We start from the raw sequence: 24,095 nt of genomic DNA on the forward strand, positions 1-24,095 counted from the left end.
AAAATTACTGTAAGTATTAATTTATTAAGTTTTGTACAACAAAAAAATGTCTAATAAAGTACTTCTTCCGCCTACATTTTATTTTGTTATTAACAAACAGACACACACACACACACACACACACACACATATCTATATATCACACAATTACTTATTTATTTATTTATTTGTGTAGTACATTTCCTAATCTGGGACTTGAGTCTGAATTTCGTACCACAAACAAGCTTTCTCATGACACCATTTCTGACACATCTGCTTAAATATTTTTAAATATTAAAGCAGATGTTATGATCAGCTCCTGGAGAACTTAAGTTTGCCGTTTCACACTTGTATTTTTATTAGGGGAAGTGTCAAGTTGAACACGCAGTGCGCATGCGTGAACTCTATGTGTACGGAAGTGCGTCTGTAGCAGCTGCACTGTGCATGGTGAAACCTCTGCTATGTTCAAACACGTTTTTCTGACCGGACCACCAGGTAAATAAAAACACCGAGTATTTCCGTAAGTCATCATGAATCAGAAAGTTATTCTAACCCAACAGCCCGACGTAGTTACTCTAAATAACGCTCCTAATTTTGTTAATTAGCTCGTTTTAGCTTTTAAGTTCTTAGACAGTCTGAATGAATTCGAATATTATTGAAATGTCTGCTTATTTCAGCAACTCCATCAATAGTCCAACACGCAGACTGATGTATTATATTTCTGTTAATTTTGTTCGTTTTTGATCGTATATTCTAACTGTTTGAAGTTAGAATACATTAGATTAATAGAAAAAACAGTTTTACCACAGAAAAGGTACTTTTAACCTGACAAATGAGCCTCATTTGAACACAAATGCAAATTTATTGTATGATTACTCGTTAATACTGTGGTCCCTCAATGTAAGTAATTCAATACGTTTTAAAGCTATCATTTTAGTTGTAAACACACTTTTAAGACGATTTACATTAGTTTCTTATTTCGTAATAACTAATTAGGCGACTTTTTGAGGTAATGAGCTGCACTGGATTTTGTTTGAGTAAAAAGGACTGAATACTATGATGGCCAAACAAAACAAAACTCAGAAAATTTGAGATTAATCTCAGACATCTTTTTGAAAAATGTTTGGAAATTTCTGAGTCTGAAAAGTAAAAAAAAAAAAGAAAAAGAAATGCTAGAATAAATTTAGATCATTTGAGATTAATCTCAGAAATTGTCTATGTTTTCTAGAAAATGTTTTCTGGAAGAACTTATGAGTTTTTTCTAGAAAACATTTTTATAGACAATTTCTGAGATTAATCTCAAATGATCTACGTTTATTTTAGCATTTGTTTTACTTTCCAAAATCGGAAATTTCAAAATTTTTTTCTAGAAGATTTCTGAGATTAATCTCAACACTAATTAGATTTTTTGAGAAATTGTCCTCCTCCATTTTTATGTACAGTGACCGTAATAGGCCGTCATAAAATACTAATGCATGCCACATTTTATAAACATGTTGCATACAGCTCTGGAAAAAATTAAGAGTCCACTTAAAATGATCAGTTTCTCCGATTTTACTTTTTATAGGCATATATTTGAGTAAAATGAACATTGTTCTTTTATTCTATGAACTACTGACAACATGACTCCGAAAAAAATCCAGTATTTTGTATTTATTTGGTCAAAATAACAAAAAAGATGTTGTGCTGTAATACCTCAAATAGGAAACAAGTTCATGTTAATTTAGAAACACCAATTCTAATGTTTTAACTCAGGAAGAGTTCAGAAATCAATATTTGGCGGAAAAAAACAGGAAGTTTTCAGTGCAATGGGCTCTTAGTTTTTTCCATTTTAGCTGTGTTTTGCAATTTAGCACTACTGTGTGCGCTGGTACTTAAATTCCCAATAATATATAAAAATGTAGAAAAAATCAAGACACTATATGGTCACAAACTTCTTGTAAAATCGTGTTATTACTATATTTTTACATCAGTTCTATTGTTTTATCCACAGGTGTGGGAAAAACCACTCTGGTCCAAAAAGCCTGTGAAGCTTTAGTGTCATCCGGAGTGGGAGTGGAAGGATTTTACACAGAAGAGGTCAGGGAGGGAGGCAGAAGGGTCGGCTTTGATGTCGTCACACTTGCAGGAGAGCGGGGCCACCTGTCCAGAATCAGGTGGAGGTTTTACCCACAGTGCCCGTATCAAGCTACCTGCCTTTTTCATCCCATAGTTTTGACTCACCCAGGCCTCATTTTGTCTTGCAGAGAAGGAGCCAGCACATCTCACGGCAGACGGGAGTACACGGTGGGACAGTACGTGGTTGATTTGCCTTCATTTGAAAGCCTGGCCCTTCCCCTCTTCAGACATGTAAGGCTGCAGCACATGGCCTGTAAACTCATCTTTTAAATGAGACCCTCCTCCTCCCCACATCTAAATCATCAAACCTTTGATTTCCCTCACAATTGATGGAATAATTGGAAGCTTGCAAGCGTGTAAATTCCACAGTGACATTTTTAGTGTTGCTGGTGCCGTCTGGCTGTCACTGACCGTGATTAATCCCGCATGTAAAGTGAGCCTGGAGTGACGCCTACACATGTAAAGAGAAGGTGTCTGTGGCATGGCGTCACACGGTTCACTTTCATCTCGCTTTGTACTCGATGTGCAATCACTGCGGCTCATTGGGACCCCCCAAACATTGTCAAAGTCACGTAAACATGCTGTAGGTATCAATTTTTATAGGTAAATTAAGATCTAAAGTTGATTTTAGTGCTGATATACATTACCTTCCACTTTCATATTCATAACCCTTGAGCCTTTGAATATTTTTTGTCCTGTAGCCACTTACATTTTCTTTGTTTGGATTTGATGCAGTAAAACGCAAAGTAATGGCATAATGTTTAATTGGTACGAAAATTATTTTGTTTTTTTTAATAAATAGAAATCTGAAAATTCTGGTGTGCATATTTTGTGAGTAAATTTAAGAGTTTCCTGATTACACTCATTTGTAATTTAAGTATAAATTCAGCTCTTTTGAGGATTTTTGGAGAACATTCAAGAACAAATTGAAACAAACTGAGCGCTCAGGTCAGTGGTAAGTTGTAGAGAAGCTAAAAGTTAAAGGTGCGGTTGAATACAAATGTGTGCCAGACTTTGCAGGTTTTTATTATTTGTAATCACAATTATCAAGTTTTTTCTTTTGTCTGCCACATAAAATTTCTATCAAACTTACTGAAGTTTCAGGTTGTAAAATTTGAAAATGTTCAAAGGATTTCAACACTTTTGCAAGGCACTTCAAAATTTGGAGTTGCTCACTTAGTCAATTTTCAGGGTAAAATAACTGATGCCAATTATGATTAATAATTCACTTAGAAAATTAAATTTCTTGGTGTGTTCCTGCTCTGTTTTTAAAATTTTTTGTCCTAAAGTTTTGAGGGATCCCAGCTGTTGCCTCGTCTATTTTGTGATTTAACTAAATCATGTCAGTCGCTACAATTCAGATATTCTTGGATTTTATGGCGTCTGGTTTGAAATATTTTTTCAAACAAACCAAGGGGATAATTGACTGCAGAAACATCATAAGTCACCAAATTTATTATGACAAGTATTAAGATCATGTTTTTGCACTCGGTGAATTTTCACTTCCTGGTCTCGTGTCTGCAGACGGGGGCAGCAGACGGGGACAGCAGGACGGTGTTCATCATCGACGAGATCGGCAAAATGGAGCTTTTTAGTCAGGCCTTCATCAGAGCGGTGAGGCAGACTTTAGACGGCTCATCTTGCACAATCCTGGGCACCATCCCCGTCCCCAGAGGTAAACCACTTGGTCTGGTGGAGGAGGTCCGGAGCAGGAGGGACGTCAAGGTCTTTACTGTAAGTAAAAATATCACTTCATTACTTCACTGGTTTAAAAACATAAAGAAAAGGAGCTATTTGGGTCAGTGTCTGAATTGTTAATTCCCCTAATAGCAACAGGACAGTGTTTACACTGTATCCCCTCTGTGTTAGGAGGGCAGGAGGGTCGACTCTGCATTATCTCTCTCAGCCGCAGCCGGATTAAATCTAAATCATGCGTGACTGATTCAACAACAAAGGGGTGTCTCAAATGTCAAAAATAATTTCTAACAGGGGACTCAGTTACAGACATTGTCATGTAAAGTATTCACTGTACTGTGGCAGACATTGTGTTAGATCAAAACAGGTTATGAGACAGTAAAGGGATTTATACTGGACAGTAGTTGATAGAACAGTGTCTTATGGCGACATTTTTACCTCTTCAACTTTGTCTCATTGTTTTGTTAAACCACAAACTTTAATCATTTTACTTTATGTTTATGTTTTTTTTGTCCAAATAAAAATCTTATCAATCAGATTGGATGGAAAATACATTTTCAAGGCATTGCACAGTTGGACGTCGGTCTGGGCTTTGACTACACCATTTTTCCTCATGGGTAGGATTTGATCTAATCTGCACCAGTCTCAAGTCTTTTCTACCCTCTGACAGGTTTTCTTCCAGAATTGCCCTGTATTTAGGTTTTCTCAAACTCCTACCAGCTCTGATCAGCTTCTCTGTTCCCGCCGAAGAACGGCATCCGCGCAGCATGAGGCTTTCACCACCATGTTTCCCTGGGAATGGTGAAACAGGAAAATGTTGCAGCCTCTAACCGGTTTTCCACCAGGATTGTTGTGTATTTAGCTCCATTTGTTGTTCCCAACTTCTGTGTCCCTGCTGAAGGAAAGCATCCCCTCATCATAATGCTGCCACCACCATGTTTTGAAATGCAGCACAGTTGGATTTCTACTGAGTTTAATTTCCACACAGGTGGATTTTATTTATTAATTAGCTGTCATCTGGCACAAATTGGCTGCAGTTGATTTGGTTTTTTGGTTTTCAAATCGATTTTATTTTTTTGTAGAAAATGTTGAAAGCTCTCTCTCATTTCCTACCACGTTGCTGCTTTGTGCTTGATAAACTCAAGGCAAAATGTTGTCTCATTTCCTTGATGGACATTTGTATAGTGTTTTTTTCTCCTTTCACTCAGACTAACTCCGTTTGTCATATTAATTGTTGTTTCCACTCTCGTTTTTCTTGTCTAGCTGTCGAAGGAGAACAGAAACGCTCTTCTGCAGGATATTTTATCAACCCTACAAGAGTGTTTAAAACACAGCAGCCACAACCAGTGAAAGGACGTCTTCCTGCAGTTTGTGCCGACGTCAGTTTCCTCATGTGTCTGTGCTTAAACGCTTCACACAAGCCGACTGTTAAGTAAGTCCGTTCATGGTTGACAATGGTGTTGTTGACCTACTGTACTCTGCAGCAAGGTGAGAAGGTGGAAGAGTTGTTGTGCCACATACATGTGTTTAATGTAAAAAATCATTTCTTTTGTTTCTCTTCACAAAATGGATTACATGCTCAATAATTGATTGTGTGATGGAACACGACTGGGAATATAATATAATATATTAGTTTTCTGTTTGTTGCTTATTCAGTTTTATATTCCCAAGTTTTCCATGATCACAGCCGATGTTTTCTTTCAATAAAGGAGCACACAAAGCGGCGACCCTGGTGATTCTATTAATTCTTCCCGACAGAAGCTCTGCCTTGTGTTGAGCTTTTGCTCACGGAGTATCAATCAATATTTAATTGTGCAACGATGTGCACTCTATTCAGCCGCCATCACTAACGAATAGAAGCAAATATGCAGCACCTTGCAACAGTATTGATACTTGCGCAACATTTCTACTTTTTCTCACATTATCAAATTTAGGTCTACTGGACAGAATCAGAATCATCCCAGTATCAATGTGCGCTAAATCACATTCACAAAAGACTGCTTGCATAAAATATTTGGAAAAATATTCTATGATGCATTAAAATCCTGGAAACTAGTGATATTTTAATTTTGTTGGATTTTTTTCAACTCCCATTACTAATGCAATATTATTCTAACTATTTGATATCACACAACCGTGATGGGCATTTATGTTTTAGACTAGCACAAGGTAGAGACTTAAAAGTGCTAATTTTCTGGGGGTTTTTTGCCATTAAAAATCTGAAAAGTGTGGTGTGTATTTGTAGTGCAGCCGACCAGTTTTCCTGTACCTGAAAAAAATAAAATAAAAAACATACCACCACCACCATGTTTCAGTGTGGAGATTGTGTGTTCAGAGTGATGTGCAGTATTTTAGGTTAGGATATTGTGTCATAATCTAATCCTGCATTGGATTTCATTTGGTAACATCAGTATAAAGGGGATGATTTTGAAACAGAAATTCATTTTTTCTCTATTTCACATCTTTTGTTAGTCTTTCATTTAAACTTCACAAAAAACAAACTACTAATAATGACAAAATTTTGAAAAGTGTAAGTGGTGTAAATACTTTTGTGGTGAGCTGTAAACATACGCTTCTCTCAACAATCAGGTTCTCTAAAATTATATAAACAGCTTTTGCTCCTGCGAAGGTTTTCATCCCGATCATAAAACTCGATTGTTGTTTTCACATTCTTTGCTTACAAGTAAATAAGCTTAACTGCGGTTGCAGGGATTTTGTGTTGCCCCCCCACCCCCCCTGGAAATGTGTTTCCATGTTCCATCAGATTACACTGCAGGATAAGTGTAACAGTGAATTAAGGGTTTATTTCTTGTTTTATAAAGGATTTGTAGCGGAGCTAAGTGGAGGGTTTAAAACCACAGAGGAGAATTTGTTGTCAAACCTGCAGAAAAGGTCGCCTCTTTGTGACCCGTAATGTGTTGATCGTATCGACTCGCTGCGTGTGGAGCGCCGATTCTGCAAGAGCTCCGAGCCTGACAGCTTTGCTGAAGCTTTAAATAGACAACACCCTCTGGCAAACATGTTTGTTTTATTTCTTTATTTATTTATTGCAGCATTGAAATACCTCCAGGTCATTTCAAAGTGGTGGGAAAAAAAAAGGAAGGCGCTTTTTTTGGGGGCTTGTTTTGCAGTGTGTAACTGATGTGACCTGTCAGGCTGGCTGCAGAAAGAGCTGCCAGCCGCGATCTGCGTCAGACGGGCTGCTGCGCAAGCATCTGCTGCTCCGTGGCCTCGCACGACCGGCGCACAACTGGATCAGCTGCCACCAGTAAGCTCTAAAGTTACATTTTTATTCATTTCTAAATAATGTGGAAGAACAACATCACAATTTAAGGCTAATCAGCCTGAAGTAGCCGAGCAGGAGAGCTGGCTCTGTGGATGGTAACCGCCGGCTCCCTGCAGCAGAGCACCAGATGGGTTACATAACACTGACAAAGACCTTGCCAGATCTACCAAATGGAGGATGTACGCACATATGGATGCATCTGATGCTTTATGATGTAATTAGCATCCATACAGTCCATGTTGTCACTATACGTGCATATGATTTACTCGTCATCCCCAGGATGTGACGAGCTCATCTGCAGCACCTGAACACCATCTGTTTAGCCGTTGAGGAATTAGAGAAATTGTTGCTGGATATAAAACATATCCAGAAATACAAAGCGTGAATTAAAAATATTATACTCTAAACTAATTTTGGAATCATTCAACAACAATAATAAAGCTTACAATAACTTCTCACAGGGACGTTTCTGTCATAATTTAGTCCATTGTTTTGGATCATGATCCATGTTTAAAATGTTCCTGTATTTCAAATATTTTCACAATATTCTGCACTCTTGTGAGATTTCTGAAGATGTTGGAAGAGAAACAGGCCCACAGCATCATACATCCTCTACTATGCTCTAGTAAATATTATGAAGTGCTTTTCCACAGGTCCACGTTATGCTTTAGGCCAAACCTACTTGGAGCATTTATTTCTGAAAAGTTGAAAATGGTTTGATTTAAAGTTCCTGTGTTGTCCATGACTGTGACGATTGGACAGGGAAATATGTTTTCATGGCATATTTCTCAAACATCCAGTTGGAACGTAGATCGTATATAATGGGTGTTATGGCAGCTTGGTAATGTGAAGGTGCAGTTGTTTGGTTTCAAATGTTGTTATGCTTTCCTTACCATCCATATTTGGTGCCAAAACAAACGTGAGTCCTCATCCAGCCTTGATTCTCACAATATTCACTGTTTTAAACATTAATTATTGGTCTGAATGTAGAAATGGACAGGTTTGGGCAAGTAGCTACCTATTTCCCTGTAACCACTTCCTGATTTAGAAAGATCAACACACGTCTGCCTCGCTTAAATTGCATGTTCTCTTGTCTTTCACATTTTGAAGAGTGACCAGGAGGAATCACTTGTGATCAGTCATCATAGTCACATGTTTGGTGAAGTCCAGAATTATTCATTCCTCTGGCAGGTTTAGGTTTAAAGTGATCTTTTAATTTTAACTTTTTTTTAAAATAAAATATACATTTTTACTCATTTTTGTTTGTCTTATTTATAATAAGTCCCTGTATAAAGCAAACTTCTGAGTTAAATGAAAAATAAACATAGATCTATATAATCTAGGTGAATTTAGCATTCAACTGTACAAATAAATGGGTTTTATTTTTCAGGAATTTCAGGCGTCAAATATTGTAGCATCAGTGAGTGTACTAAAAATATACATTTCTTATTGTGGCATCCCCCAGCTAAACGGTAAATAAATTAACTCAAATTTAATATTTGAAGTTTCAGAAATCTTTCCATGTGAGATTATACTACTGTGATAAAACTAAAAACCTTTGGCACGTATTTACTGATGTAAATACATTTCAAAATCACACGAAAAATAACAAAAATGGCTAATTTAAAAAGGTACAAATGCATTGGTGTGGTTATGAAATAAAGTTCTTTTCTTTTTTTTTTTTTTTTTGATAAATGTTTTCTATGATGCTGTATGTGATTACACTGCATCTAAATCAGAAAAATGTTTATTTTCTCTTTATAAGCATTAAGTTTTTGCTTTCTGCAGCTGTAAAAACCTGCTTACTGTGAAGGAACTTGAAAATGTCAATGCGACCTAAGCAAGAGTAGTTGATGTAGTGGATGGCAACTGATAAAGTCATGCAGACAATTGGTTAACTTCATATTCATATAAGTTAATCAATGGTCATATCACAACACAGATGTGTGCATTTACTCTGATTTTCTGGGTCAGATGTCTGAGCAGGACCCTGAACCTTTTATCCGTCCGTCTCTTGGAGGGTACAAAAATGCAAGAAGCTTATCAACAATTCAGGACAAAGGGGATTTGGCTGTTTGGTGGGAGGGTGAGGTTTTGATGGGGGAGAGGGTGCTTAGACGTGGTGAGATCTCTCCAGTTATTGCTCTTTGTGGTACCAGCCCAGGAGGCACACTGACAGCTGCAGACAGGAAGGAGGGGGCAAGAGATGATGTATGGTCCGGGAAGCCCTCAGCTAAAAGGCCAAACACAGCTGATAAAAATCTGACATATTGTTACACAACAGCCTGCACAAGCCTTCCTCAAGCAGCACACAAAATTGACTTTATCCTGTGGAGAACATACGACGTATACGGGGGTGTGGAGGCGAAATAAACTACTCATCTTTTGTGATGCCAAATAATCTCGGAGCAGAAACCTGCGCATGGTGAGTTTCCGGAAATCAAGGTCATGTCAGAGTGTCAAGCTGGTTTCTGCATTCCCACAATTCCTGCCAGGCCCTCAGAGCAGCTGTGCATATGGCAGCCAGGCACTGCGGGCACAGATTGAGTCTTAATTTAACTTCTTGTTAAAAAAAACAAAAAAACAACAAAACTATTTCTGTTGGACTTTAGTTATTTATTAGTTTACTGATCAATTGTTGGGAGTGTTTTAGGGTGGATACAACATAAAATTTCTGGAATAGCTTCATGTTCCTGCCATGTCTGTGCCAGAAAACCATGCAATTTTCTTTAAAAACCTCTAACAATTATGAGAGTGATGATATATTCAGAATTAGCTTATATGACCTTAACTCCATCTAGGACTTTATAGGTCCAGGGTCAGGAAAAATGGAGCTAACATCTCCACAGACCACACACATCCTGGACACAAAATATGTTTTCCGTTTGTATGGGGCTATGGGAAACAAAACTAACAGCTAAATTAAAACTAAAAGCTAAAACCAACACCTCAGAGCTTCACAAGACCCAGTTTGTAGGGAAAAATGATGCTTTAATAGTGATCAAGAACATGAACAGAATCCAGGCAGCACAGGTGAGCGATGAGACAAGGAAATGCAGACGCTGGTAGCACTGCAAGTTACACCAAACCAATGACATGAATGAAGGATCTGACAGGGAGCAGGGGACACAGGTGAGGTTAAATACACAGGAAGTAATCAGGGAACACGAGACACAGCTGGGATCAATCAAGGGCAAGACACAAAGGGACTAAATTAACAAAAAAAACAACACAGGAACCTAAATCCTCACACAAAGTCAAGTTCTTTGTTTTTACACATAAACGCAGCAATTAAAGCTGATTCTGATAAGCAGAGATGGGTAGAGTACCCAACATTTATGCTCAAGTGATATCATACTTCGGTATATTCAAAGTAAAAAGTAATCATTCAAAAAAACAAACAAAACTCAATTCTAAAGTATATAACTTCTGTTATATACTGGGTTTGTTACATGCACCTTCACATCTGAACACCATGACATGTACATACTTACCGCAATGTGTATATCCACATTGCAGATTGTAAACTAATGTGAAAGAAAAAGTAAGACATTTAAATCCAAGTGTCTGAATGCCTCTCACAGTCAGGCACTTCTTGTTCGGAGTTATTAAATACAGCTTTATATGTGCACATATTAACAGGTGGATAGATAAAGTGAAATGGGATTCCAGGGCTGTGGAAATGAGGCCATTTGATCCACCATTTTACCTCCTGCCCAGCACAGACAGTTCTTAAACTCACTCTTACCGCTACATCCCTTACATGGCCTCCCATAAGGCTGCTTGCGTCCTGCAGCTTTGGGTTTCAAAGCCTGCTAAACAACAGAACTGACCTTCTTGAAGCCTGCAAGTTGAAAGCTCAGAGATTTTCAATAAAACATAAATCTATTCTCTTTTATACAGTTAATTGTACTGTCTCACTCTGTATTTCAGCGAAGTTACTCAAGTAAGGAACAACCACGTTTCCGTCCCTGTGGGAATGTGTCATATGTTGAGGGTCATGCATCCCTCCAAAGGCAGTAGCACCATTTTCTATCAACCGTCGGGAAGGGTGAGGGCCTGAGGATACCTTTCTCCTGTTACACTGTCCTGATGGCTCCTTCTGATCTCTTTGAAAGACACTGCCCGACCCCTGTGAGCCACTTAGGTCTAAGACGCTTCACCCCACCTTTGGGAGGACATGTCAGGCGGTCAGTCTTTAAGAGATTGGACAGGGGGAAAAGGCAGCAAAATGTTGTGCAGTCGTTTTTAGCAGTTGTCGAGTCCAGCGCATGTTTTGCTCTACATAACCCCCCACACTTAAAGGAAAAGCCTCCAGAGTGTGCTGACATGCAAGCATAGTGAGCTGTTTGCTGTGTCTGCAGGGGAGGGCTACAACCCCCCGCAGCTGCGACGGGAGCAGTAGGAGCTGTCAGCGAATCGCATAGAGGTCAGGGGGTGGAGAGGACACAAAGATCTGGGACACGGCGATCAATCGATTGGCTGGTGCTGCGTCCCTCTGGGCCCTTACACGATACGGCTGTCGCTGCAAACATGACGGAGAGGGAAAAGCACACAGAAATGTCTTCAGTATGGCAGTCAGTGCATTCCAAAGGAATAGATGCCATATGTGAAGGCAGTGACTAATTGTATCAGTCACTTCCTGAATGTCAATGTGGATCATTATACGCCCCTCACTCTACTGCACATTTGCCTTGTGTTTCATGTAGAGATATACAACTTTAATTGAAAAATACACCAGCATCCCCTGCTTATGCATACAGCTAAGCCTGGCTTCCACCACTGTTTTGAAAAACTTGCATCACATAGACGCTGTTGATAAGTATTTACGTAAATACATTGCGAATATATGTGGCAATTAAACCAATATTAACATAATTCGATCTTATTCTGGGCTACGCAGACATGCTGTCTGCTCTGATGGTTCAGTAACTTTAGCAAAAACAACGACTGACATTTGTTAGACTAATTCAGCCAGTAAGTACTTGTCCAGTTGGTCCTTGAAACTGACAGTTAAGTTATGAGTCCCTGTAAAATCAGAAAAACTGATAATTTTAAGTAATCTCTTACGTTTTTTCGAAGTTGTATATTACAAAAAATAGATAAATAAGAGTGATATCTCAGTAAATATGCTCTATCCAGAACAGGAGCCCAAAAAGGACTTCAACAGGACTTCATTTCCTCATGTTAAAACCAACATAAACCATTTTCAAAGCACCAGAATACATGGTAACATAGAAAACAGTGTGAACACAACAAAGTAGTATTTATTGTTTTCTGGCTCCACTTTCTTTATCACTAGATTATTCCTTTTTTTTTTTTTTTTTTTTCAAATAGCAGAAAAACATGTGGAAAAAATTAACTGGAAAGATTGATCAGTACTGACGGTGTGTTTTGAGCATTTTAAATGTGGGATGCTGCGTGACCTCACGCTGACAGGCAGTACCATGCAAGCCCTCCGAAGCCTTCAGTACATCTGTGATTGAGCTACTTTGCAGAAGTATGTGATAAGTGTTTCCAGGTGCACTTCTTAAATCCTCCCTCAGATCTGCAGGCTTACAGAGAATCATGTCATGCTTCTAATCCTCCTCATATAATATTCCAACATTTCTGCTGCTGTCAGAATCAGCACAACCACCAAAACACGGAAACTGCTATCTCTGACAGTTTAGCTTCACTGCCCCAAAGCTGACCTCTCCGCTACGTTAAATCTTTTCACTTTCTTTGCAGATAAGTGACAAATATTGCTACATGTTCTGAAATTAAAGTAAAATATTTATGGCATTTGAGCTTTTACAGCGTTCTAACACTCTTTTAATTGTAGCTACACTTTAGCTGCTCTGAATCTTTGGATGTCAACAACAAGCAGCACTACTCACCAAACCAGTAAAAAGCTCACGCCAGTTTCCTTCTAGTTTTTTGTTTTTTGTTCAAAGTAAACATCAAAACTTTTGAGATGCCCAAATTAGTCATTTTTCTTCTCTACTGTAACTAATCCAAAGCAGACACTGAATATTTTTGCAATGCTAAGCAGCATTAGTTTGCAAAGGCTTTCTGAGTTGAATTCATTATGCAACCATGTCCACAGAGAGCGTCTGGTTCCTCAGCTTTAAATGAAGCGGCGATTATTTATGTTTAAATCACATCTCTGAATGGGGTCATGTTTTAATATGCAAAAAGATGGCTTGTGATGTGGAGATGTTCTTAGCTTTGCCGACCTTTAATCTCTCGTTTCATCTTATGGCGTTTCTTCTCAAAGTAGTCCAGACAGACAAGACAAAAAAATAAAAGAAATTTTTGTAACACAAGTGTGTCAAAAATTAATCTTTAATCACAGCAAAAACAAAACCTTGTTTTGAGTTTTATTAAGTATTTAGTCTTTGCCTCAGAAGGTGGAAAAAAGTAGTTAAATCACACGAGTTCAAACAGTATCAAACTGTGAATTCATAATTGAGGAGCAGATAAAATGCAACGTAACTGAAGGCACTGAGAGCTTAACTATTAATATTTAGGTTAACATAAAGGGGAACAGATAACCCAAAGCACAACAGGGAGAAAATGAAAAGAAGAGTGATGATCAAAAACAATCAAAACAGTTCCAGACGTTTACATACAACTATCATAAATGTGAACATCAGTTTCAACCTTTAACATATAAACAACAAATTGATGCAGAAGTTTAATTTATTGAGTATTTTCTCTGATCCACACAGGATCATCTGGTTGAATTCAAAGCTTTTTTGAAAATATAAAGAGGCTTTGGATATTTGTCCGGTTTTAAGACCCAACTGTGTCCAAGTCTTTATCATGTGACCCAAACTGTCAATCTCTGATTTAAATTTTTTTTTATAATGTTCAAGGACAAACACAGGAAGCTCCAAACCAAAACGTATTGAAACACAAGGCACATCGACCACTCTGAAGCCCGTTTGGAGTCATCTTAAAGAATCAAAAACTGACTTAAGACTCAAATCTTAACTTTTTGAGATGGTTCAACTAAAATAGCGATCTCTATCCTTTTTTTCAGAGACCATTTTTGAAATATTATAAAGAAAGTGCACCTTTGGAAGCTAAAAAACGCTGGAGCAAAGCTCCTTCACATGCTATTGGTTGGTGTTTGAAAGACAGCCAATCAACGAGTGCCGTTCATTTTCCTTGGTGCTGATTGGCTATACCCAGAAGAGCGGAAGTAATATAGACCATGGATGCTAGCTTCTGCAGTCGTGCAAAAACAGGTTCCACAGATCATAATAAGCCATACAAAGGTACATTTGGAGTTTCAACTATTAAAATAGGCATTTAGGAGCGTTTTTAGAGCGAGTATCAAGTGTTCGCAACTTTTAGCCTTTCGCCGGCAGTCCCGAACTCCCACGAACATCAGGGTTTCGAGGACGTCTGTGGTTTCTCCGCAACTTGGTGAGCGACATTTATTAGCATATTAGTGAGGGTTTATGTTTAATTTTGACAATGCAGTGGCTCAGAAATCAGCTCAAATTGCACTCTGAAATCCATTAAAGACCTAAAATAATAACATTCATGCCCATAATGACATTCGAATATTGCTAATGGTGTATGTATGTATTTTGGAGCTTGAAATGAGTGAATTTGGTGACATTTTCTTTTAATTTTCTCTCCAGTAGGCAGCAGTACCGTTGGCAGTCCAGTAACCCCTCTGCATGACGCTACCACCTCCATACTTGATAATTTACTTTTTGTTGATGACATAAAAAATACAGAAAATATTTAAGCTTGTTAATCCAACTCTTGTTTTCTGAAATTACTGGAGTTGAAAGCTGCATTATCTTTCCATCTTGACATAAATCGTTGAGAGAAATCCTTCATTGTCCTGAATTAATATGACATTCATATCAGCGATGACTGTATGTACACTTCTGAGTTGAACTGTAAGTACACAGTGCACACTTTGCAGTGTGTTAGCAGTTGTGTTTTTATCCGACTTAAAAAGTGAAGGATCAAAAAAAGAGACACTTGTACAACAGGTTATTTATAATGACTTTTAAGGCTCTGTAGTGATTTATCACAAACGCATCAAAAACATAACTAGGATAAGTGTTTTGCTCATAAATATGGTCAGTAGTAGTGTGTTTTTATTTAAATGTGCACTGCACGTTAGAAGCTATCTTCAAAAACCAGCATGTATACGCTCAGGGCTCTTTTTTCCCAAAGAACTTTTTAAAGACAGATTTGTTGCGAGGTCGCGGGAGGCTCGAGTAGCTTTTCAGAGCAGAGTCCTTAAAAACGTCTGGCTGCCATGAAGGTGAGGGCAGCACTGGAGGCTCCAGACCTCTGCTTATCGACGAGCTGTCTGCCGAACTGCCCCCGACCACCAGAGTCACACAGTAGTTGGATCCTTTTTCCACCCCTTCTCCTCCAGGAGAGTGTTGCATGGGTTTAATCTTCTGGTACGTTGCTGAAAAATAACCAATATTCAGATCGAATGTGATAAATGATAAATTTCAGGCTAATCGAAGCAACCTAACCTGACGTAAAAGAGTGGGAGCGGTGCTTGCTGCTGAGCCAGTTCTGGCTGCTGGTTGCAGGGGAGTGAGAGGAGGAAGGAGAAGTGTTGTCTACAGAAAGTCTGTGAGTCACTGTCTGCGTTAAGCTGCATTCATCACCATCATCATCATCATCTGTGGGGGTCAAATGAGAGCAGAAAAGCTGAGTAAGAAGAGATTTACATTTACTGTAAAAACAAACCCCTTTAGCAATCATGTGACACTACAGCTGTTCAATGTTGAGTGCTTCAGCTCCACCTAGTGGCAGCTGCTGTACCTACAACATCCAACAGCATTTCCATTGTAAGATATTTATTTGGCCGAGGGTGAGTTCAGACACATGCAGTTCATGAATGTTACGCAGATGTCTCTCTTGGTAAACAGTTCTCCACTCTTACCACAGCAGCCTGGATCCAACGATGAGGTCTTGGACTTCTCATCCGCTCTTTGGCTCTGGAGCATGTGACTCTGCTCTCTGGTGAGAACGACAATTTCTTTGGTTTGATCGCTGCTCTGCTGTTTCAACCTTGGGAATGAGTGGGTGACTTTGTGCTGGGAATGGCAGAGAGTGCTGGTTTGATCCTGGCATCTAAAGCATAAGAGCAGGTAACAGTCAACATTAACAAATGCTGCACAGAATGTTAGCATTTTATGCAAATTATTTTGAACATTATCTTACAAAGAGATGGGAAAGGCTTGATCACCAGGAACATTTGTTGGTGAAGACATGAGCTCACTTTGACCTTTGACAGAAGAAAAGGTCCCATCACAGTTATTCACTATAAACACAACTATTAACATAAAAAACAGAATGCAGTACAACCCATAAAAAATCTTATGGGTTGTACTGCAACCCATAAATCTTATAAAAATATAAGATTTTTTTATATTTTGTCATGCTCCAACCACAATTTGCTGGATTATATTGAGATTTTATGTCACAGATTAACACTAAATATTGCATAATTGTGTAAGTGGAAGGAAAACAATACATGAATTTCAAAACAATCTGTGAACAAAAGTGTGGTGAGCATTTGTATTCCAGAAAGAAAACTTGTGAGAGGGTGCAAAGGGTTTATGATAGTGGCAGCAGGATAATGACCCTAAACATACAACCAGAGCTTTACATCAAAGCATATTTATGTGCTAGAATGGTCTAGTCTAATCCAGACCTAAATCCTATGGAGAAACTGTGGTAAGACTTAAAAGGTAATATTCACAGACGCTTTCTGTGTGAGCTGTTCTACAAAGAAGAACTGACAAAGATTTGAGTCTCAAGATGTGCAAAAATTGTAGAAACATATCCAAAAAAAAACAAGTCTTTACTAAAGTGACGGCAACAAAAATAAATAAAATAAAATTTTGAATTATTTTCTTTCCACTTTATTTGGAATTTTGTGTGGCTCTATTACGTAAAATCACAATAAAATACATTAATGTGTGTGATCGTGATGCGAAAAATATGCTTTTCAAAGCCTCAGTATTATATTTACCTGTGCTTGCTTGTATTTTCATGATCCACTTCTTCATCAAGAAGCGGGAGGTGGTATTAAACAAGTATTCAGACCCGTCACGGAGCCTGAAGAGCAGAAACGATGGCGGTAAAGAAAAACTTGCAGCGCATACGTTTCACTATTTGCCTTTAAATCGCTGTAATTTGCAATAAAAACTTGGCTGTTTGCCCAGGATTACCGTAGTCGGAAGCAGTTGGGTTTTTTGGTGTAGTCTGGGGCAGCCGAGCACTCAGCTCCCATGAGGTTCAGCGGTAGACCACATGCAGAGCTCTGAAGCACAAACTCATTATTAGTCACCACATGCCAACTGCTTTACAGATATCATATCTGCTTTCTGCTTACGCGCAGTGTATCCTTTCTGTCCTGGAAGAAGCACAAGGTGTGTCTATATAGGACAGCGTGGTAGGAGTTCCAGCCTCTGGAGGCAGCCTGTGAAAATAAGATAAGACCACATGCTGCTGACTCTGGGCTTTACATCTGCTGACTATGTAGGCCTAAACATTTCTTACTTTCTTTCCTCCCAGCTGCAGCTTGTGCTTCCTCTCCAGGGTTCCCTCCATAGACTGATGCTCCGGTTTTCCACTCTACATGGGTTTGAATTAAAAACCACATTCATGCAAAAGGATCAACTAACAACAAACAATATTTCCGCTCCGGTTTCAGTCTTACTAGGATGAAACAGCGCCCTCCTGTGGCTACTAGTTCTGGAGGCTTTGCTACGTCTTTCAGATTTTTCTGGCAGGCTTCGTTCAAACCCATATTGACTGAAAGGAGACTCATAGACTGGTTCTGTTAAAAAAAAAAGAATACACAGAACATTACTTAGGTTTGCTAAAGTTAAGATACAGACTTGCACCCTACAGATGTGTAAATATATATATATATATATATATATATATATATATCTTTGCAGTAATAAAATCTCCAGAGCCAAATCAACCTTTTCTCATGAACTAAATCTCATTTAAAAAACTGTAGGGAATCCAGAATGATCCAAATATTGTGCAGAATAATAGTCAAACATCTCTAGAAACGCTAACCTTGTGAAATGTTATAGAAGATTAAGGAAGTTTTAAAACAATCAATTCAAAACACTGATTTTCTTTAAATCAAAACTTAAAACACACCTGTTTAGAGTTGCCTTTGATTAATAAAAATTGGAATATTGATCAATATATTTAATATATATTTTGATGATGGCATTTGACAAAATGTAATGTTTACTAATTGTTTCATAATTGGTTACTATATTATGCTTATATTAGACATAACCTGCCTTGTTGCTAATATGTGCTACACAAATAAACATTAACAGTAGACATATAAATAATTGTTTAAAATAAATATTGCTTAATTCTGGATTATTTTCACCTCTGAATAAATGGACTCAAAGTAACGGTTGAATTTTTCTAAATACTTTTGTGTGAGATCATTTTCAATAAAAGGTTATTTTATTTTAGGACTTTTATAGGCACTCTAACTACAAGTTGAGAGCAAAGATAATAAATTAATTATTTAGGAACCACTGTTGGAGTATTTATTGATACTTTATTGAGTGACATGACCCAACATCAACGGCTTTAACTCATTTCTGGGGAATCTGTTAACATTTTCATTCAGGAAAATTAGACTTCAACATAAGCTGTTTTTAACCTCTGAGAACAAATTTGATTCTAAAATAACTTTACAGCATGTCTTCACCATACTTTAAGAAACAAACTTACCTGTGAGTACGTGGTTAGCTCCTCTCCTTCCTTCATCTCCTTCTGTTCCCCCTCTTCCTCCTCTCTGTATTGGTAAACGTATCTCGGATTGTCGCCGACATCTGGAAGCTTCACTGGATCAGACGCCGTCTCGTTCAGCATCACTGCAGTCTTGCTGGCCGGTTCCCTGTTGGGAAACGCCGCCCAGGACCTCCGGTCCGCTGTGGCCAGAGGAGGGAGGTGATCTTTGGAGCTCTGCCACTTCTCATAACCCAGACAGCTCTGGATGTGGGGGGGGAGTTTGAACTCGGCTATGAGGAGGTTTGGTTCTGAGGCGGTGACCAGGTTTCTGTAGAGAACAGGTGGCTCTGTGACAGGAGGGGAGCTGGAAAGTGGATCTCCGGTTTGGTTGGGCTGGTACATGATGTCTGAGCAGATGCTCTGCCTGTAGTTGGTATTCTGCTTCCAGATGTCCTCCAGTTCCTCTTCTTCCTCCTCAAACTGCTGGTGGTCGACATGGACCGGCTCTGTGTTAATATTCACGGACTCTGGGGATGAACTTGAGAACACGGCATAGTTTTCTCTTGTTGTAGTCGGGTCTATGCCTCCCACCTCAAGGGAAATAAGTTTCCCCACCACTCCTTTAGGCCGGGGCTGATCCGGACAGGGAGCATCGGTGCAAAGCTTGAAACTGCTGGAGGTGGAGATGCCAGAATCTACAGAGTCCTGTCGAACGCTGACGCTCATCGTTGACTTCAGATTCACTCTCACATGAGAAGCTTGGTTTGATTTCAGCCGACGACTGTTTTCATGCTCACACTGGGATTTTGTGCATTTATGGAACTGGTGTCCATTCAGGTCCCGGATGAGCGTATGGACACTGAGACACTCGTGTTTATGAGGGACTGAGCAGCAGTTATGGACTTGGTTCATGTAAATAGGCGGCTTTGAAGGCGGACTGATTTCTTTTGTTGTAGATTTAGTATCCGACGAGATTTCGTCCTTCTCCTCTGATCCGGCACAAGGTTCTTCCAGGGAAGATGGTTGTAAACTCACCTCCTCATCAGGTAGATCTTTTGCTGCAGCTATTAACTCCTGTGTTTCAGAAGAGCTAATTTCACTTCCTGTGATGGCCGCCAGGACGTGGGTCTGTCTGAAAGAGCTCAGAACTGTTTTTCTTTGAGAAAGAGGGTCAGAATCTGTTGTATCTGCCTTTTTAGACTCTGGAGGGGCAATAGTGATGATTTCCTGAATGCTGGGGATAAGGGTCATGTCTTTTGGGAGATCGAAGCTCAACACTGAGCCCAAAGAGAGGACTCTGCAGTGGTTTCTCCCATGAGCCTCTGATGGAGAAGTTGTTGGTCCAGATGATACGGCGTACGGAGTGATGCTGTTTTCTCCTGAACACTCTGAATCGATGTCTTTCACAAGAGGGTTTTTCATGTAAGCCCCAGTGCCTGCAACATTTCTGTTCTTCTGCAAGCTCTTCTTCCTCTGACCTTCCTTCAGTGGCCATGTTTGAGTGTTATACGTGACCGTCTCAGAGTCATACCGCTGCATCCCACTGGTCTGCTCATCCACGTCCATGATTCTCTGTATCGTGTGTCTGCGCTCGTCTCGCTTCCTTTTCCTCTTCTTGCTCATCCGTTTGAGGCTGCAGAAGATGGAGCTGCCGCCGCTTCCCGTCGTGGGGCGGAAACCGACGTTGGTCGTTTGTGGGTCAGTCACAGGAGAAGATTGTGAAGAACAGGAGGAGGAAGCGGATGGCCATAAAGTAGGGGAGTCTGAGGCTGCAGAACGACTCTTTAGGCGGGGAAGGGTGATACTCTCGTACACCGGGGCAATAGCCAGGGTGCTGTCCTTAACATGCAGGTAAGTACTTACCTGTGAAAAGACAGAAAAAGATTAAATGCATGAGGATGAGCGGATATTTACTGAATGTGTCCTTGCTATGTCTTGTAAAAGAAGAAAAATAAAAGCGAACTATTTTTAGTAAAAAAGAAAAAACTGAAACATATGTCATGCTTTTATATTCAGACCCATTACCTTTAGATACCCCTCAATAAAATATAGTGCAACCAATAACAATCAAATGTCACATAACTAGTAATGCATCTCTGTAGAAATTAAGCCCACAGCAGTTGGTTAGAGAACATTAGTGAACATATAACCATAAAAAAGCATGACAACCAAAGAAAGAGATGGGGATAAAGTTGTGGAGACATTTTACACACGGTTAGATTATGACACACTATTTAAAACAGTCCAGAAAATAGAACATTACTTAGAGAAGCAACTAAAAGGCCCATGGTAACATTCAACGCTCACTGTCAATAGCTGCATTTCCATTGGTCATATAATTACAGACATTTTAAAAATAGATTTGCTTAACGGAAACAAGAACTCTTATTTTTTTTATAAAAGTTTTGGTGCTACGATGTTGTGTTTTTGTTTTTGGGCTGTAACAAAATTGATTAAATTGATTTATTTCACAAAACTGCAATGGAAACTCTCTTTTTGCTTCACGTGAGTCATATAATCAACAGCTGGATTTTGCCACTGAGACAAACCACAAAGAAGAATACAACAGGAAGTAGTTGGAGGATGATTGTGCTGCATATTTTTTCAGTGACTTTAATGGGATTTCTTATTTAGTGGAAACACCACAACTGCAAAATTGTGTCTTTTTAGGACATCAACAGAGTATTGACATAGTTTTGCGCACATTTGTAATGGAAACACAGCTATCGTTACAACTGTTGATCAAAGTGTTTCACATCTCACTAACAACTATAAACATCCAAATGGAATAAAGCTGTAATAAAATAAATAACAGACATTTAACTGATTTTATGGTTTACACAATGCAGACATGTGGAGGTAAAGTATTTCTTATTCCTGGGGACCATAGTGAATACTCAGTCATCTCTATGTTTCAACTTTCATTATTGAGGAGAATCTGGCTGGTTGATTGGACTAGACCATTTAAAACCAAATCTGTTGAAAGGAGGACACTTCTATTCTGGGCTCATTTTTGAAGAAGATGCTCCAGTCAGATGAGATCAAAGTGTGACATTGGCTGGAAGAAAACATGTTAGAGGATGCAAAAAATAGCCTGAGACGCAGATTCATTTTCTAGCAGGATAAACACCCTGAGATCAAAGCACAGAACACATTCAAATTCAAAACCTGAATTACATCAAGAATCTGTGGCAAGATGGAAACAGTTTTTCACAGATGCTCTTCATTCACAACTCTCTTATCACATAATATCCCAATAAAATACACAGAAGTTTGTGGGTGTTAAGATACAAAATGTAAGAGCAGCTTTGCAAGGCCCTGTATAGTTGGCAAAACTATGAGCGGCTCAAGCTTGATGTTCAGTGAAATAAAGAATTTTGGAGAAACACTCATCAAAGAAAACTCTGGATTAACAAATATTTATGAAGCATACAAAAATGTATAAAAAGCACATGACGGAACATGAGTCCAACGGCAGACTCAGGATTTAATCAGAATCATATGTGTCTGCATATGTCGTCATACACAGCTGTAATGCCCTGACCTTTCAACTCTGTGACTAATCTCTTGTAGCTGCATAAGCTCCAGACTATAAATCATGTAGTGCAGTCTGGGGCCTTTCTGAAAGGTTCAGCACCAGTTCTCTCGTCTCATGACGGCAGCTCCACCAGCATGTGGGACACACTCCTACTGGGAGCCATTTTGGAGCTGAGGATGAGGTCACTCATTTCACACAATCACGGCACAGCCGGGCGAGAGTCAGACCTGAGCAGGTTTACATCAGGCTCATCAAAGGCAAGAGAGGGTTTCTGTCAACAGTCACAGCAGGGAGGAGACTGTGTGTGCTTTTCTTACTCATCGCTCACATCGTTTCTGTCATCACCACTTTTCAGCTTTAAATCTAGCCTCATTTTACAAGTAAAAATCCTCAAAAAAAACTTTTAATGACGAGAAAAAAAAAGTTTGGTTATCTGCTGGGATTTCACCCATTGATTTGAGTTTCTAAGAGACAAGCTGAAAATACAACAGGAAACTTAACTACTTTTTTTTCAGATTATGTTAGCTAACACCTGAATGAACTTGTCCGGCCTGCTAACGAACAGTTCATTTGATTCAGGTGTGTTGAAAAACGGAGGCACCCAAAGGTTGCAGGAAAGTAGCTTTGAGAGATTGGACTTTGGGAGCCCTGTATTAGGCCTAGGCCAGATAAAAACACAAAGTTGATAGAAATTTATTTAATTACAAAACCCTAAAATATAGTTTTAGCTACAAGATGAGATGATAGCATGATTCAAATTAGCTTTAGGGGAAATGTGTTAATGAAAGTTAATTTCTGTGTGAATTGGAAGAGCCGAATGTTGGTTTCATCAGGGAGTCACACTTCTTTAATCAACTAGAATAATGTCCAAGCCAGTAATTGGGCAGCAAAAAAGGCTAATATGTTTGAAGTGTTTCTGCTTCAATCAGCAGCAATTTTGTCAAAAATAAATCCAGAAATAAAGGATGGGAGCAAAACATCCTCCAGCAGCAAATTTGCTTGAAAATAGAGTTCAGAATTTTGTAAGTTCCACCAATTTAAGTCTTTTTAAGGCCTAGATAAGACCACTAGGATTTAAATGTAGGACCTACACAAGTCTGTTAAATCTGCACGTATTTAAGATCAATTAATGCCTAAATTTTATTTAAAACTCAGCAGAAACCCTGGAGGAGCAGCTTGCTGGTGAATCTTTGTCCAGCATGATTGAGCACCAGGTCACAAGGCAAATGGGATAAATAAACGTCCTAGAGATCAGATCATTGACTTTTTCAGTTCTTTGAGACGCTGTGATCAATCATCAGGAAGATAGTGAGGGAAAGAAAAGCTCTAATGAACGAAGAATGCATCGCACTCGACCAGGATTTGGACCAGAAGCTGGGGGAAAGAGAAACAGGGGGAATGGCAGCAATATTAAAAAAGAAACGTCAACACTGGAATTATAGATGCTTTGCTTAATCTTGCTGTATTTCTCAATAAAAGCCTGAAAAACATATATGTTTAATATTCAAATACAGCATAAAGAGGAAAAATCTAAAGTCTCAAAACAGACTTTCATTTTCAAAGAATGAATAAAGTTTACTTATTCAGAGTCTAAACATTTGCTGCATTTATTTATTATCCATCCATCCATTTTCTTCCGCTTATCCGGGGTCGGGTCGCGGGGGCAGCAGCTTCAGAAGGGAGGCCCGGACTTCCCTCTCCCCAGCCACTTCTTCCAGCTCC

At 39.0% G+C, this 24,095-nt stretch overlaps 2 protein-coding genes across 2 annotated transcripts; one reads left to right on the plus strand and one right to left on the minus strand.

Annotated features, from left to right (window-relative positions):
* Positions 1 to 372: 372 nt before the first annotated feature.
* ntpcr (nucleoside-triphosphatase, cancer-related) lies at positions 373 to 6,096 on the plus strand. Its single transcript, XM_008430227.2, is given in 6 exon segments — positions 373 to 399; positions 402 to 474; positions 1,973 to 2,135; positions 2,226 to 2,328; positions 3,622 to 3,831; positions 5,056 to 6,096. Coding segments are annotated over 6 exon segments (663 nt in total). The 3' UTR covers positions 5,143 to 6,096.
* A 7,291-nt stretch (positions 6,097 to 13,387) lies between these two features.
* Positions 13,388 to 20,741, minus strand: LOC103477249 (uncharacterized). Its single transcript, XM_008430226.2, has 10 exons — positions 18,836 to 20,741; positions 17,781 to 17,900; positions 17,621 to 17,695; positions 17,454 to 17,540; positions 17,290 to 17,381; positions 17,091 to 17,176; positions 16,277 to 16,340; positions 15,996 to 16,186; positions 15,580 to 15,732; positions 13,388 to 15,509 (listed from the first exon to the last, which is right to left on the minus strand). The coding sequence occupies exons 1-10, from the start codon at positions 20,456 to 20,458 to the stop codon at positions 15,244 to 15,246; spliced, it is 2,757 nt and encodes a 918-aa protein (XP_008428448.1). The 5' UTR covers positions 20,459 to 20,741; the 3' UTR covers positions 13,388 to 15,243.
* Positions 20,742 to 24,095: the final 3,354 nt, after the last annotated feature.

This window comes from Poecilia reticulata, linkage group LG15, assembly GCF_000633615.1.
Source record: "Poecilia reticulata strain Guanapo linkage group LG15, Guppy_female_1.0+MT, whole genome shotgun sequence".
Taxonomy (NCBI): Eukaryota; Metazoa; Chordata; class Actinopteri; order Cyprinodontiformes; family Poeciliidae; genus Poecilia; species Poecilia reticulata.